The following is a 16,302-nucleotide window of genomic DNA, read 5'->3' as shown; positions in this document are numbered from 1 at the left end:
AGGCAGGATGACGCACGTAAGGTAAGACTAAAAAAAGAAGGGCGAGCATCTCACAGTCACCAAGACTAGAGGTATCTGCCCCATCTTACGCTGTATCCAGGTGAAAGCGACGCACAACTGTTTTCTGCTTTCTATTCACCCCTTCCTTGTCACGCCGCCGTACTCGTGACCCACCCAAATTCTCACAAAGGGTGTAAATGCCCCGGGAAGACTATGATCGAGGAAGGGTGCGCACTATTAAAACTGGAGGGTAACGAACTCCATGTCTCGAGTCCAAGTCCAGTGAGCACGTGGTGGCCGTGAGGCGCTGACGTGACAACAAAGATGGTGAAGGAACTGACAGCAACAGTGTGCGCCGGGTGTCCATAGAGTGAAGCGAGCGTCTCGTCAGCTTCATCAAGAGAAATATTCGACACGTCAGCTTGGTGTTGCGAAATCCATGAGGCATCTGAGAATTATTTAAGTCTCTGTCGGAATTTAAATGAGGGAGAGGAGGAACTTAATAAGAATAAAAAAAAATAATAATAATAATAATAACTCGAAAAAATGTGTGACAAAGCGCCTAAGAAAAAAAAAAAAAAGGTAAGTGTAGCAACCAAGACTGAAATGACCCAGACATGACCCACTTCTCTCAACGGAGTACTTCCTATTTTGAACACCAGTAACAACAGTTGAAGCCTGCACAGTTTTCTCTCTTTAAGACGCAAAAGAGGGTACGTTCCCGCAAGAGAAAAGAACGCAGCAAAATTAAGCCCAGTAAGGAAATGAAAATAATTATAAAAACCCACGCATCAGAGCCGCGGCACCAAGGCGTCGCAAACAAAGAGACTCGCGCGCACCTCGCCCTGCACCCTCAGCCACGTGCCCGGCGGAGAACGTTACACCATCCGCACCAACACATTCCCTGGCCACATTATCATAGAAAAGTGCGTTTGACACGGCTCTCGGAACGGATGTCTTGGCAACCACTCCCATCTCTTCGCACCATTACCCGCTACACGCTAACCCTCTCCCAACACAGCTGAACTTATAACAGCTGAGTGGGCTGCAGTTACTTGATGTAACCGTACTTACCTGTGAGACGTGAGAATAGAGGGAGGAGAGCGACATGGTGCGGCTTGGAGGTCTCCATCCACCTGCTGCTCCCAGCCTGGAAAAATAAATAATAAAGTAAAAAAAAAAAATAAATAAATAAATAAATAAATAATGAATTTCAATTAAATCTAACAAATGAAATTATGAAAAAAAAAAAAAAAAATCTTGTACACATTCGACTTCGGAAACCTACAATTTATTACTGATTTAGAAAAGGAAGGCAAGTAAAACCAAAACATTCTTGAAACATTAGATTAAATACGCTTATATCAAACACCCTAAAAATCATAACTGACTGAAAAGACGAAAGAGAAATACTAGAAGCTTCGGGGTAGAAAAAGGAGGGTGGAGGGAGGTGAAGTAAGATGAGGGGGGTGTGAGATAGCCAGCTGGGGGCCCCGAGCCTAAACATAGCCCGTCGGTCTCACATGTGATCTCCCTACCTTCCTACGTAACTATTTCAAGTAACTGTCGTCTTTCGCACATCGTGTCTACCTTAATCCCTCTTTTTTTATTATTAATTTCTTCCTTGCATTATTTTCCTCATTCATTACTTTAGCCTTTATCCTTTCCTCCAATTTTCATGTACTTTATCATGCTTTCCCTTTTTCTATTTTCTCTCGTGTCTACTCAATATTTTCTTCCCTTACTATTTTCTTTCTTTTTCACTCTTTCCCTTCATGCATCACGTTCTCATTTCCCTTCTTTCCTTGCTTAGTTTTCTCTTCTCTCCCTCTTCCCTCTTTTCTTATACTATATAATTTTCTCCTTTAACCCACTTCCTTCTGATCTTCACTCTATATATCCTCTCCCTCTATATCATTCCTTCCTCCTTTTTTTCCTCCCCTCTCCTAACTCAAACCCTTTTCTCTTCTTTCATTAATCTTCCCATCCTCCTTTAATTCTCTCTCTACATTATCCTGTCCTTTTTACCTTCTCTCCCTACTCCATCTCCTTCCTTCTACCATGCTACACCCCTTTTACCCTTCCTAATTGACATGTCCAAATGAATGATGATGATCTGCGGCACTCGCCCAAACAACAATCCATTTAATGAGACGAGAGAGAGGGAGAAAAAAAAAAAAAATATATAAAATGAACTGTCAGTGTTGCCTTCACCTCCATATTTATATTCTTCATATCAATGCAATTAATCTGCCTTGTGATATGAAAAGGTTTACTGAATTCAGACAAAAAAGATGTAAGAACTATATGAGGGAAAATACGTATGTACAAAGAAGAAAAAAAAAAAAGAAAACGGTGTATCCCTTGGTATGAATTTACAGTCAGTCGTAATTAAATAAAAGCCCAGTAACCCTCCACACTCATGTGCTAGTTTCTAATGTACTAAGTATTTTGCATAATCTTAAGCCTTCTTCCCTCCTGACGATCTCCTTATAAACCAACAATTACTATATCTTCGGTTGACCAGAGGACTTGGGATTGAAGAAAATGGGTAAAAAATACAGTAGGAGTGAGGATGGTAACTTACTAGACTTCTGACCAAGACTGTACGTGTTGGCAGATCTCCTTTGGCATCAACAAGGACAAACATGAGACTTATGGTGGGATGATATGACAATATGTTTGTACCACAGCCTGAACTCTCGCTGAGGGACACCACTTTTTTTTTTTTTTTTCATTTTTAACAGTAGGTATTACAACCACTTAGGGTAAGAATTGGTGTGAAAAAGTGTTATTTTTTGCACTATTACTAAATTTATTTACTGAGGATATACTGGAGAGCATTTTGATTACATAAATTTGATATTTTGTTATTTATTTTATTTATTTATTCATTCATTCATTTTTTACTGAATATTTTTTTAAATGTATTTCATTATTGCTAAATGAATGTTTTGAGCATACAAGAAGGATAACCTACTATGAAAATGCCTATTTTTTTTCTGAAATCGTTTATACTACTACTAAATGAAAATGTTATAAATGTTAAAATGTTTCCCAGCAACTCTTCATAATAACCTCAAGAAGTCTATTAATTAATGAATAAACATATAATTCTGCTTTCCATAAAATTTTACTCAATAAAAGTCTAGAAAAATACTCAACGGTAAAATTTGCAGCTTATTTTTCTCAACACTGCTCCTGTTCATGGAAAAAAATATATTTATCAGAGGGCTTTTAAGCTGACCATGTGATGTCACATCAATTTTTGTTGCCAATTTCTAAAAAAAAAAGTCTTAATTTTTCTTATTTTCTTTACATAAAAATCAAATCTATGGGCATGGAAAAACAAAAAAATTCTATGAATTTATGGGAGAGTTTTGTTTAAATTCCAGTTGTTCTCTAAGAGCTGGGTCTGTCCTCTGAAGTCCCTTTTCAGCATGACCTGACCATGTAATATCACGGCTATTTTTTATTTATTTATTTATTTATCTTATTCTATTTTATTTATTTATTTATTTTTTTTTTTGCTAAGGACTGCAGCTTAAAAATAACAAAACCTCCAGTTTTGTTTTATCATTTGGAGAAAAATATATTCACTGACACACATAAGAGGCAGATCTACAGGCAGTGAACTTGGTTACTTTACATTCCAATCCTCTCCTTTTTAAAATAAGTGTCAGCCATGTCATTGGGAGAGTTCTATAGTCAGGAGAGTGTTTAGGTCAGTAAGTATATTCTCCCTGGATAGAAGATTATCCTTTGATGCTGCAAGGATTTTTATTGTTATTAGTATTATCATTATTGAAAGTTTTTAACCATCCTCTTAATATCTACTTTAGAAAGTGGCAAAACTGTTCAGAGATTTCCCTCTTACATCATCACTAGTTTACTGGTAAAAAAATAAAAACTAATATAATTTTTTTCAAAAAGTTTGATACTAAATACTCCTCTAAACTTAAGAATACAAGAAGTTTTCAAGGCAGTAAATTGTCTATTTATATTATATTGCTTTTCTAAGTGCTGGCCTTGTTGATGAAAGACTTCTATTGATGGGAGGGTTTTTTTTTAGGCCTGCAAATTTATTTATACATATGTAACCACCAAGACCAAAAAAAAAATATTTCTCAAATAAAAACATATTTCTTTGTATTTCATTAAGATTGCCTCTTTACTGAAATAAACTACATGGTCTTTTTACCAACCACAATACTACCCATAAAAGTTGAAAATAACAATATATAACTTATAACACTCTGAAGCATTCCATGAAGAAAGAAAATTGAAATAAAAAAAAAAATGTTACTATGAAAGTACTGAATGAGTGTAATGTAAGCTGTAGCTAAATCATTACACTGGAGAGAATGCAAGCAGCTTCAAAGAAAGTGCATGATGTGCTACATAGGAATGAAATTACCTTCAACACTATGCATATTTATTTAGTTCAACTAAATTATGCATATTAATTATGTATATTCATTATGTATATATATTTAGTTCAAATGAATCAGAAATCCATGAGCTTTTCAGTAGCATCATCATCCTCATTTAAGTCTTGTTCTTCCTGCTCTGATCAAAACTGACTGAAAGCAGATGACTTAAAACATTTTATTTAAATCATAACAACCTTGCCAACAAATATTGGAACACTTTTCTTTATATTCATAATAATGTCTTAGTTTTAAGGACTTAAAGGTTAATAATATTTTTTAAAGTTATTTAAGAGAAATTTGAGACTAAAGTTGGTGACACTCAAGACCTTAATCAAATTAAGTGGGTAAAAAAAGTAAGAGAAGTATGGTGACTTCCAGAATAGCAAACTGACACAGAAAAGAAAAAAGGTAAAAGATTCAGTTTCAGTGTGATTTACTATCTTTACTCAAATTTTTAGTTTACCTTAATAATTTGAGTATCTATTTTAGTTTGCAAATAAAATAAAGTTAATCTCTGTATTCCTTCTTATTTACTGCAGTATGCTCACATGAATCTTGTCATGTAAACTGAGCATGCAGAAGAAAATATATGTACTCCATGGATCAGCCAAAGGGATCAGTGCCAAGACCCCTCTATCACTTCCTTGTGCCTCACACATGCTACTTTTAGCTGCCTGCACTGAATGGAAGCCACTGCACCATCAAGCCCACTCACTTTTCATATCCAACCCAAACTAATAAAATGCATTTCCAACTTATGAGCAAGGCAATTTATAATGACAATAAATAATAATGGTTAAGTTTCATACAGAATCTTCTCCTCTATTAACACTGGTATTTTGGCAAATTTTCCCAGTGACTCATTACATACTACATGCTTAGGTAATCAAGCTTTGTGGTCCTGTGTTGCCTTCTCTTAATAGCTTTGTCAGACCATAGCAATGCGAAGATTTGCTTAAAATACGACCACTTTACTATTTCAACCATAGCAATGCAAAGAATCCAAACATTTTACTATTATGATCTCTTCTTTCCCATCCTCTCATTTCACTCCCTAGACTCTCAAGGTGAAGGACGAAGGCTAATTAGGCAACAGTGCCAACTCTACTCATTACTATACAATTCACACTTGTCTGGCCACACTTATTATTCTTGGTACCATTATAAACACCACACTGACAATCACTTTCTCTGTCTTACTCATATAGAATTTGGCTTGCTGACTTGTGAGAAAGGGAAACTGAAAAGTCTCTTAATATAGCTATATGAGAATGAAGCCAGTAGAAGACAGTGCATTCACAAGAAAATATCCTGATTCATCAATGAAGAAAACAAAACAATAAAAGAATAAAAAAAAAGTAGTATATTTCATGGAAATCTTGTTCAGTTTCCTCTTTTCTAAGAATAACACACAATGAAAAGGAATCCCAGGCCTCTGACCTCATCCCTTATAATTCCCCCTTGGAATAAACATGAAGCATGGAGATATATTCCCAGCCCTGTGTCTTAGGGCTGTCTATACATTTCATCACCCAGACTGACAGCATCATAAAGTTAAATAAATCACACAGTAGTGGGTGGCATGCTTGCTACATCCCTACACCATAAAATCTATTTCAAGCAAATCCATTCATTCTATTTTTTTCTTGCCTGAGCCAACTTACTTATATTTGAGAGAGAGAGAGAGAGAGAGAGAGAGAGAGAGAGAGAGAGAGAGAGAGAGAGAGAGAGAGAGAGAGAGAGAGAGAGAGAGAGAGAGAGAGAGAGAGAGAGAGAGAGAGAGAGAGAGAGAGAGAGAGAGAGAGAGAGAGAGAGAGAGAGAGAGAGAGAGAGGATGGGACAAAAGGAAAAAAAAATAAAAAGATAGTGCTGAATTATTCCCACTACAAAAGATATGTCAAACAGCATCTTTTTTTTTTTTATGTAGGAGGGACACTGGCCAAGGACAACAAATATTCAATAAAAAACAAAATCCCCACTGAGATGCCATTCCCATAAAAGGGTCCAAAGTGGTAGTCAAAAATTGAAGGATAAGCATCTTGAAACCTCCCTCTTGAAGGAATTCAAGTCATAGGAAGGTGGAAATGCAGAAGCAGGCAGGGAGTTCCAGAGTTTACCAGAGAAAGGGACGAATGATTGAGAATACTGGTTAACTCTTGCCTTAGAGAGTTGGACAGAATAGGGGTGAGAGAAAGAAGAAAGTCTTGTGCAGCAAGGCCGTGGGAAGAGGGGAGGCATACAGTTAGCAAGATCAGAAGAGCAGCTAGCATGAAAATAGCAGTAGAAGAAAGCTAGAGATGCAACACTGCAGAGATGAGAGAGAGGCTGAAGACAATCAGTTAGAGGGGAGGAGTTGATGAGATAAAAACCTTTTGATTCCACCCTGTCTAGAAGAGCGGTATGAGTGGAACCCCCCCCCCCCCAGACATGTGAAGCATACTCCATACATGGACAGATAAGGCCCTTGTACAGAGTTAGCAGCTGGAGGGGTGAGAAAAACTGGCGGAGACATCTCAGAATGCCTAACTTCATAGAAGCCGTTTTAGCTAGAGATGAGATGTGAAGTTTCCAGTTCAGATTATAAGTAAAGGACAGACCAAGGATGTTCAGTGTAGAAGAGTGGGACAATTGAGTGTCATTGAAGAAGAGGGGATAGTTGTCTGGAAGGTTGTGTCGAGTTGATAGATGGAGGAATTGAGTTTTTGAGGCATTGAACAATACCAAATTTGCTTTGCCCCAATTAGAAATTTTAGAAAGATCAGAAGTCAGGCATTCTGTGGCTTCCCTGCATGAAACACTTACTTCCTGAAGTGTTGGACGTCTATGAAAAGATGTGGAAAAGTGCAGGGTGGTATCATCAGTGTAGGAGTAGATAGGACAAGAAGTTTGGTTTAGAAGATCATTAATGAATAATAAGAAGAGAGTGGATGACAGGACAGAACCCTGAGGAACACCACTGTTAATAGATTTAGGAAAAGAACAGTGACCGTCTACCACAGCACCAATAGAACGGTCAGAAAGGAAACTTGAGATGAAGTTACAGAGAGAAGGAGAGAAGCCATAGGAGGGTAGTTTGGAAATCAAAGCTTTGTGCCAGACTCTATCAAAAGCTTTTGATATGTCCAAGGCAACAGCAAAAGTTTCACCAAAATCTCTAAAAGAGGATGACCAAGACTCAGTAAGGAAAGCCAGAAGATCACCAGTAGAGCGGCCTTGACGGAACCCATACTGGCGATCAGATAGAAGGTTGTGAAGTGATAGATGTTTAAGAATCTTCCTGTTGAGGATAGATTCGAAAACTTTAGATAGGCAGAAAATTAAAGCAATAGGACGGTAGTCTGAGGGATTAGAACGGTCACCCTTTTTAGGAACAGGTTGAATGTAGGCAAACTTCCAGCAAGAAGGAAAGGTAGATGTTGACAGACAGAGCTGAAAGAGTTTCACTAGGCAAGGTGCAAGCACGGAGGCACAGTTTTGGAGAACAATAGGAGGGACCCCGTCAGGTCCATAAGCCTTCCAAGGGTTTAGGCCAGCGAGGGCATGGAAAACATCATTACGAAGAATTTTAATAGGTGGCATGAAGTAGTCAGAGGGTGGAGGAGAGGGAGGAAGAAGCCCAGAATCATCCAAGGTAGAGTTTTTAACAAAGGTTTGAGCGAAGAGTTCAGCTTTAGAAATAGATGTGATAGCAGTGGTGCCATCTGGTTGAGACAGAAGAGGGAAAGAAGAAACAAAGTTATTGGAGATATTTTCGGCTAGATGCCAGAAGTCACGAGGGGAGTTAGAAAGGTTTTGACACTTTCTGTTAATGAAGAAGTTTTTGCCTAGTTGGAGAACAGACTTGGCATGGTTCTAGACAGAAATATAAAGTGCATGAGATTCTGGTGATGGAAGGCTTAAGTACCTTTTGTGGGCCACCTCTCTATCACGTATAGCACAAGAACAAGCTGTGTTAAACCAAGGTTTATAAGGTTTAGGACGAGAAAATGAGTGAGGAATGCACGCCTCCATGCCAGACACTATCACCTCTGTTATGCGCTCAGCACACAAAGACGGGTCTCTGACACGGAAGCAGTAGTCATTCCAAGGAAAATCAGCAAAATACCTCCTCAGGTCCCCCCAACTAGCAGAGGCAAAATGTCAGAGCCACCTTTGCTTAGGGGGATCCTGAGGAGGGATTGGAGCAATAGGACAAGATACAGATATGAGATTGTCATCGGAGGAGCCCAATGGAGAAGAAAGGGTGACAGCATAAGCAGAAGGATTAGAGGTCAGGAAAAGGTCAAGAATGTTGGGCGTATCTCCAAGACAGTCAGGAATACAAGTAGGGTGTTGCACCAATTGCTCTAGGTCGTGGAGGATAGCAAAGTTATAGGCTAGTTCACCAGGATGGTCAGTGAAGGGAGAGGATAGCCAAAGCTGGTGGTGAACATTGAAGTCTCCAAGAATGGAGATCTCTGCAAAAGGGAAGAGAGTCAGAATGTACTCTACTTTGGAAGTTAAGTAGTCAAAGAATTTCTTATAGTCAGAGGAGTTAGGTGAGAGGTATACAGCACAGATAAATTTAGTTTGAGAGTGACTCTGTAGTCGTAGCCTGATGATGGAAAACTCGGAAGATTCAAGAGCGTGGGGACGAGAGCAGGTTAAGTCACTGCGCACATAAACGCAACATCCAGCTTTGGATCGAAAATGAGGATAGAGAAAGTAGGAGGGAACAGAAAAGGGGCTACTGTCAGTTGCCTCAGACACCTGAGTTTCAGTGAGGAAAAGAAGATGAGGTTTAGAAGAGGAGAGGTGGTGTTCTACAAATTGAAAATTAGATCTTAGACCGCGAATGTTACAGAAGTTAATGAAGAAAAAGTTGAGGGGGGGGGTGTCAAGACACTTAGGGTTGTCGACAGAAAGGCAGTCTGACCTGGGGACATTTATGGTCCCCTCCCCAGATGGGGACTCTGAGGCTGGTGTAGGAGTCGCCATTATGATTTTAAAATTTTTGAGTGAAGGGTGTGTGTGTTATTAGGTGCTTGTGATGTTATTATGTTTGTGTGGAGGAAGAGAGTTGTCTTTAGAGGACAGGCTGTGACTGCCCCCTTGTGTTGTGAGACACAAAGGGAAACGTTCAGTGAGGTCACAGCTGGGTTTAATGATAAGTTCACAGCACCCCCTGAACAGTGCTTTAGACTCACTGGGAGTAATGATCGTTTCGGCAGGTGTCTACTGCCTTCTCCTATTTAAGCCTCCATGCCAGACACTATCATCTCTGTTATGCACTCAGCACACAAAGGCAGGTCTCTGACATGGAAGCAGTAGTCATTTCAAGGAAAATCAGCAAAATACCTCCTCAGGTCCCCCCAACTAGCAGAGGCAAAATGCCAGAGGCACCTTCACTTAGGGGGATCCTGAGGAGGGATTGGAGTGATAGGACAAGATACAGATATGAGATTATGATCGGAGGAGCCCAATGAAGAAGAGAGGGTGACAGCATAAGCAGAAGGGTTAGAGGTCAGGAAAAGGTCAAGAATGTTGGGCGTATCTCCAAGACGGTGAGGAATATGAGTAGGGTGTTGCACCAATTGCCCTAGGTCGTGGAGGATAGCAAAGTTGAAGGCTAGTTCACCAGGATGGTCAGTGAAGGGAGAGGAAAGCCAAAGCTGATGGTGAACACTGAAGTCTCCAAGAATAGAGATCTCTGCAAAAGGGAAGAGGGTCAGAATGTGCTCCACTTTGGAAGTAGTCAAAGAATTTCTTATAGTCAGAGGAGTTAGGTGAGAGGCATACAGCACAGATAAATTTAGTTTGAGAGTGACTCTGTAGTCATAGCCAGATGGTGGAAAACTCAGAAGATTCAAGAGCATGGGGACGAGAACAGGTTAAATCACTGCGCACATAAACGCAACATCCAGCTTTGGATCGAAAATGAGGATAGAGAAAGTAGGAGGGAACAGAAAAGGGGCTACTGTCAGTTGCCTTAGACACCTGAGTTTCAGTGAGAAAAAGATGAGGTTTAGAGGAGGAGAGGTGGTGTTCTACAAATTGAAAATTAGATCTTAGACTGCGAATGTTACAGAAGTTAATGAAGAAAAAGTTGAGGGGGGGTGTCAAGACACTTAGGGTCGTCAACAGAAGGGCAGTCTGACCTGGGGACATTTATGGTCCCCTCCCCAGATGGGGACTCCGAGGCTGGTGTAGGAGTCACCATGATAATTTTGAAATTTTGAGTGAAGGGTGTGTGTGTGTGTTATTAGGTGCTTGTAGTTTTGTGTGGAGGAAGAGGTTGTCTTTAGAGGGCAGGCTGTGACTGCTCCCTTGTGTTGTGAGACACAAAGGGAAACGTTCAGTGAGGTCACAGCTGGGTTTAATGATAAGTTCACAGCACCCCCTGGGAGTAATTATCATTTCGGCAGGTGCCTAATGCCTCCTCCTATCTAAAAAATAATCTTTTATTACTCTAAAAGACATGCAGAAAGTCCAAGTGTTCAGTGATTATAGAACAAATGTAGGAACTTCAGTAACTGATGAAATCACTCCTCTAGTCTCACTTACCTGGTGAAGGTGGGCCATGAAACATCCAGGTCATGGCCAGAGGGTGGAAGGTCAAATGGAATATCACAGAGCTGGTAGAGACATCCAAGGAGAGTGGGGAGGAGCTGGGGGTTGAGGGTGAGTGCACCTTCTTGGTAGAACTGACGTGTTATAGTTTTATTATCAACGCACTGCTGGGCTACGTCACCCAAACACTGGTGCACGAGACAGTACCGCACAAAGCAGCGGAAGCGGCCTATACTAGTCTTCAGCTGCAGAAAAAATAATAGATTTATCTGTTAAGCTTCTCTACTTCCTGAACTATTCAGCTGTACAAATTAATGACAACACTGTCACTGCCAGCCTTGTATCTCTACTGGCTGCTCTTCCCTACTTGAGTTTCTGCCATTTAGTCAACCACCAGACTTGTTATGCTTAATGTAATGTCATGTCGTTTAAAATGCTGACTAAAGTTTATCAAGATACCAAAAAATAAATATTTAGGCCATAGATATTTGCACTGACTGCTCTCACCTCAGTATTTGCCTTGACAATCTTAAGTCCATCATGAATGTTGCGTCTGTTGGCCAAACATTTACAGAAGTATTGCCATAGGTCCTTCCGTCCACTCAGAAAACTGCTTCCCTCTGTAAAATTTGATGTACAGTACTTATGAATTATTAATCATATAATATCCAAGTTCAACTCATGTATCCTAGTAAGATTTCTTCCATAGTCAATTTTGATAAATTTGCAATTAAATAATATTATACATGGTATATAAACATAACAACCTTCATATTTAATTGTTCATTTTTCCATTCCTCAAACATTTTACCTGTCACTGTGTAAGTGTGTTTAGCATGAGTATAGGAGTGTGAATACTTTGTTTTGGCTACTCACCATTTTTTGGTGTAGTGTGAACATGCAGTGTTATAAGTTAAAAATAACAGAACTACTAGAAACAGCACACAAAAATCAACTTACCTATCATATTAAAATTGAAAATGAACTCTAATCGATCACAAAACTGATGAAGATGCTTATTGTCATCATTTATAGGCAGACATGCTTCATCATACTCTGTCTTCATCTCCTGAACATCACCTGTTAAAGCATAAAGATCAATACCTATTGTAAGATACAGGAAAAAATTACACTCCAAGTTGTGAAAATATGAAATTTAAGGAGAGTAACTTAAATAATGGATCTTTTCACTGAGCATAATTGACTGTGTTCAATATGCATCTCAAGAGTCTTTTCTTGAATTATATGTACACCCAACTATTGTCACTATAATTATGATAATAAGTGATAATTAAATGCATTACCTTGTAAACTTTGTAAAATCTTCTCAAAGTTGACACCAACTGGTCTTTTATTGCTTGCCATTGTGCTGTACAGTTAGATATGAGAATTCCCTTGCTTGCCTAATACATTTCCTGCAAAGAAAATAACTCCAATTATTGTTTTCCTCTGATATACAGGTTTGACCAGTTCATTCATGTCATACTGTAGATCATACCTTTCTTGTGAATTAAAGTTAAATCATCACAATAAATGTAACAGAGCAACATCTATCTCAACAACAAATTTGTAACTTATTACAGCAATATATATATATATATATATATATATATACAGTAAAATCCCTCTTATCCGGCATCAACGGGACCGTCGACATGCCGGATACTTGAATATTGCGAGATACTTGAATAGAAGTGAAATTATGTCCACAATCACTACCCTACACTCACGCATCTTACCATAACAAAGATCAGCTGATCTTAATCAGCAGATGATCTGATCAGCTGCTTAAGTGTAAGCACAACACGCTTCCTCTTTTCTACAACCTTAGGCATGATGAAGGCGTCAGACGATAAACAGTGCACAAGCGGGACTGAGTCACTGAGTAAACACAGTGTAGTGGGCCGCGGGTGACGCGAAGCAGTGCGCTCTGGTGGCAAGGGGACAAAGTATGCCTCGCGCGGGAATTTTAATCGATTTTATGAGTACACATTGATTTTTTATTGATTTTAAGGCTCGGGGAAAAATGTGCCGGATACTTGAAGTTGCCGGATACTCGAATGCCGGATGAGAGGGATTTTACTGTATATATATATATATATATATATATATATATATATATATATATATATATATATATATATATATATATATATATATATATATATATATATAATGATGTCTACACTATTTTTAAGAAGTTTTATTACAAGCCTTTAAATTCCTTTTCATAATGTGACATGTTTCTTAATTTAGATAAGAATGTGACATTTTAGTTGAGAAAATATGAAAATTATGCAGCTTGAATAACCCATTCCACAAAGATTAATCAACAAAAAAAGTTCATCTTACCACTGCTTTTCCATTTCATATTATAAAAAGGACATTATCCAATCATAATCAAAATACTTGTACTTAATGCAAAATGTATCAATTTTTTTGTGGTTCTAAGATACAACATAAAGACATCTAAGATAATTTTTTCAAATAATTTTCTTTACGATGCCACTTAAGAAAAATGCAACTCTGCAAGAGTAACAACCCTGGCACAGAGGACATAAGGTCATAAGGAAAAGAGCAGCAGAATATTGCCTGAGAGAGGCTAGCAGATACTGCACAACCCACTTATAAGAACTCCAAGAAGCACAATAAGCAACCTTTAGTGTGGATATGTATCTTCACTTCAGGAATGAGTGAACGACCAGCCTGGTTTGAGGTAGGTCATGCACAAAGTATATAGACTACACAGGATATAGGATATGTCAAGCCACTTTGGATAACACACAGTTCAAATGCTTAGACGCACAATGCTATGGTTATTCACACAATGATATGCAGTCACAGAGAAAAAGACTACCAAGAATAAAATTCAACTTACAAGGACGGCAGGAACAGACACAAGGTGATCTATCCATAACCCAGAAACAATGTAATCACAATAACCCGGAGTATTATTGTCACCAGGTGACTGTAACGTCTTCATATTCCTTGGAGTAAAATAGAAGGTAAAGCAACAAAGTAGCAGCTCTTTACTTACCCAACCGCCACAAACCCTGGGAGGTCTAAAGTTTTGTTGACGTCCTGCGCTAATAACTACTTTGTACATTGGCTTTTTGTGCTGCGCCACGAGCTCACAGGTGTCCTCCCCCTTCACATGAATATCAATGCGTGCTTTTGCCGATGATAAGTTATCAGACTGATTTTAGAAATGTATATATAATAAAACTTATCAAGAATAATTCGTCTTGTCTTGAGAAAAACATGATGTTGTTTCCAAAATTTACCATTTGCAACAATTATTGCCAAAAAATTACATACATTTGCCTCGTGTATAATAGCCGTATCATATATATATATATATATATATATATATATATATATATATATATATATATATATATATATATATATATATATATATATATATATATATATATTTTACGCTTAAAATCGAGAAGAGTTAGCATAAGAAATGGGAAAAGGTATCTTTATTATTGCATTATATAGTGAAAAGTAGGCTACCCTTTGTTACTTGTTGCTAGGGACGCTTTTTAGCTTCAAAATCCTTACAGCTATAAGGAATAGACAAGAGCCTTATTACAGAAAGAATAAAAAAGTTTATTTGGAGGTTGAATTAAATGTGAATTAGACAACGTCAAGTCCATTGTGAGGGCAGAATAACAAATATAATACAATATGACTTCAGTTCGTTGGATGTAATCACGTGTGGTCCAGCCTAGAATGAAACTACAGTATATTATTATATATTGCTTCTCATCCTTGAGTCTGCCAGTGAGACGCATTTGGGTGAATATGCCGTTCGGAGAGAGAGAGAGAGAGAGAGAGAGAGAGAGAGAGAGAGAGAGAGAGAGAGAGAGAGAGAGAGAGAGAGAGAGAGAGAGAAAAAAAAAAGTTGGGGACCAGTTGCATCTTCATCTGTGCGGCGAATCGATTCACACATACAGTGGCATATCAGTGACGTGGTAGTTCAGTGTTAGTGAAATCCGTGGCATTTCTGTGATGTCTATTCATACACATCCGTAGTGACTCCCTACAGCGTGAAATCAGTGATTTCCAAGTTAACAAAGTTTTCAGACGTGGAACTGGCAATGTCCTAATTTATGATGAAGAGGAAAAGGCTGACCATAAGTTGAAAAAAGAAAAAAAAGTGGGCACATCGTGTGGAAGAAAAGAGAAAGTGAAAGAGAATTTACTACTCAGTACAATTTCACTGATGGAACTTTTTTTTTTCATATACGTTGAAACTATTGCCCATATTCTTTGGCTGTGGCAAATCATACAAAACAGGATGATTCCGAACTGATTCAGTAAGTTGTTCATATCATGCATTCCTGTGGACAAACTCACAGCACTTGCCCAGCGTCCGTGAAAAAAAAATAGTAAATAATATATATATATATATATATATATATATATATATATATATATATATATATATATATATATATATATATATATATATATATATATATATATATATATATATATATATATCGGTGTCGAAGATATTCACAGGATCCAATGACCCTAGATCAGTGATTCTCAAACTGTGCGCCTCGGCGCACAGTTTGACACCTGCCGAAACGATAATTACTCCCAGTGAGGTCTAAAGCACTGTTCAGGGGGTGCTGTGAACTTATCATTAAACCCAGCTGTGACCTCACTGAACGTTTCCCTTTGTGTCTCACAACACAAGGGGGTAGTCACAGCCTGCCCTCTAAAGACAACTCTCTTCCTCCACACAAAACTACAAGCACCTAATAACACACACACCCTTCACTCCAAAAATTTTAAAATCATGGCGACTCCTAGACCAGCCTCGGAGTCCCCATCTGGGGAGGGGACCATAAATGTCCCCAGGTCGGACTGCCTTTCCGTCGACGACCGTAAGTGTCTTGACACCCCCCTCAACTTTTTCTTCATTAACTTCTGCAACATTCGCGGTCTAAGATCTAATTTTCAATCTGTAGAACACCACCTCTCCTCTTCTAAACCTCATCTTCTTTTCCTCACTGAAACTCAGGTGTCTGAGGCAACTGACAGTAGCCCCTTTTCTGTTCCCACCTACTTTCTCTATCCTCATTTTCGATCCAAAGCTGGATGCTGCGTTTACGTGCGCAATGACTTAACCTGCTCTCGTGCCCACGCTCTTGAATCTTCCGAGTTTTCCACCATCTGGCTACGACTACAGAGTCATTCTCATACTAAATTTATCTGTGCTGTATACCTCTCTCCTAACTCCTCTGACTATAAGAAATTCTTTGACTACTTAACTTCCAAAGTGGAGCACATTCTGACC

The 16,302-nt window shown here is 38.6% G+C and overlaps 1 protein-coding gene across 2 annotated transcripts in view; it reads right to left on the bottom strand.

Annotated features, from left to right (window-relative positions):
• The window catches only part of LOC135106381 (FYVE and coiled-coil domain-containing protein 1-like), a 43,816-nt gene extending 29,640 nt beyond the window's left edge, over window positions 1-14,176 (bottom strand). For both annotated transcript variants that reach the window (XM_064015331.1, XM_064015332.1), the window contains exons 1-6: window positions 14,020-14,176; window positions 12,287-12,397; window positions 11,943-12,062; window positions 11,490-11,602; window positions 10,977-11,227; window positions 1,075-1,150 (exon numbers count right to left, since the gene is read on the bottom strand). In XM_064015331.1, the coding sequence (XP_063871401.1) occupies window positions 1,075-1,150; window positions 10,977-11,227; window positions 11,490-11,602; window positions 11,943-12,062; window positions 12,287-12,347 (621 nt within the window). In that variant the 5' untranslated portion in view covers window positions 12,348-12,397; window positions 14,020-14,176. The remainder of the gene's footprint in view (window positions 1-1,074; window positions 1,151-10,976; window positions 11,228-11,489; window positions 11,603-11,942; window positions 12,063-12,286; window positions 12,398-14,019) is intronic.
• Window positions 14,177-16,302: the final 2,126 nt, after the last annotated feature.

This window comes from Scylla paramamosain, chromosome 13 (genome assembly GCF_035594125.1).
Source record: "Scylla paramamosain isolate STU-SP2022 chromosome 13, ASM3559412v1, whole genome shotgun sequence".
NCBI lineage: Eukaryota > Metazoa > Arthropoda > Malacostraca > Decapoda > Portunidae > Scylla > Scylla paramamosain.
The sequence above is the reverse complement of the archived record's forward strand: the minus strand, read 5'-3'. Positions and strand labels throughout refer to the sequence as shown.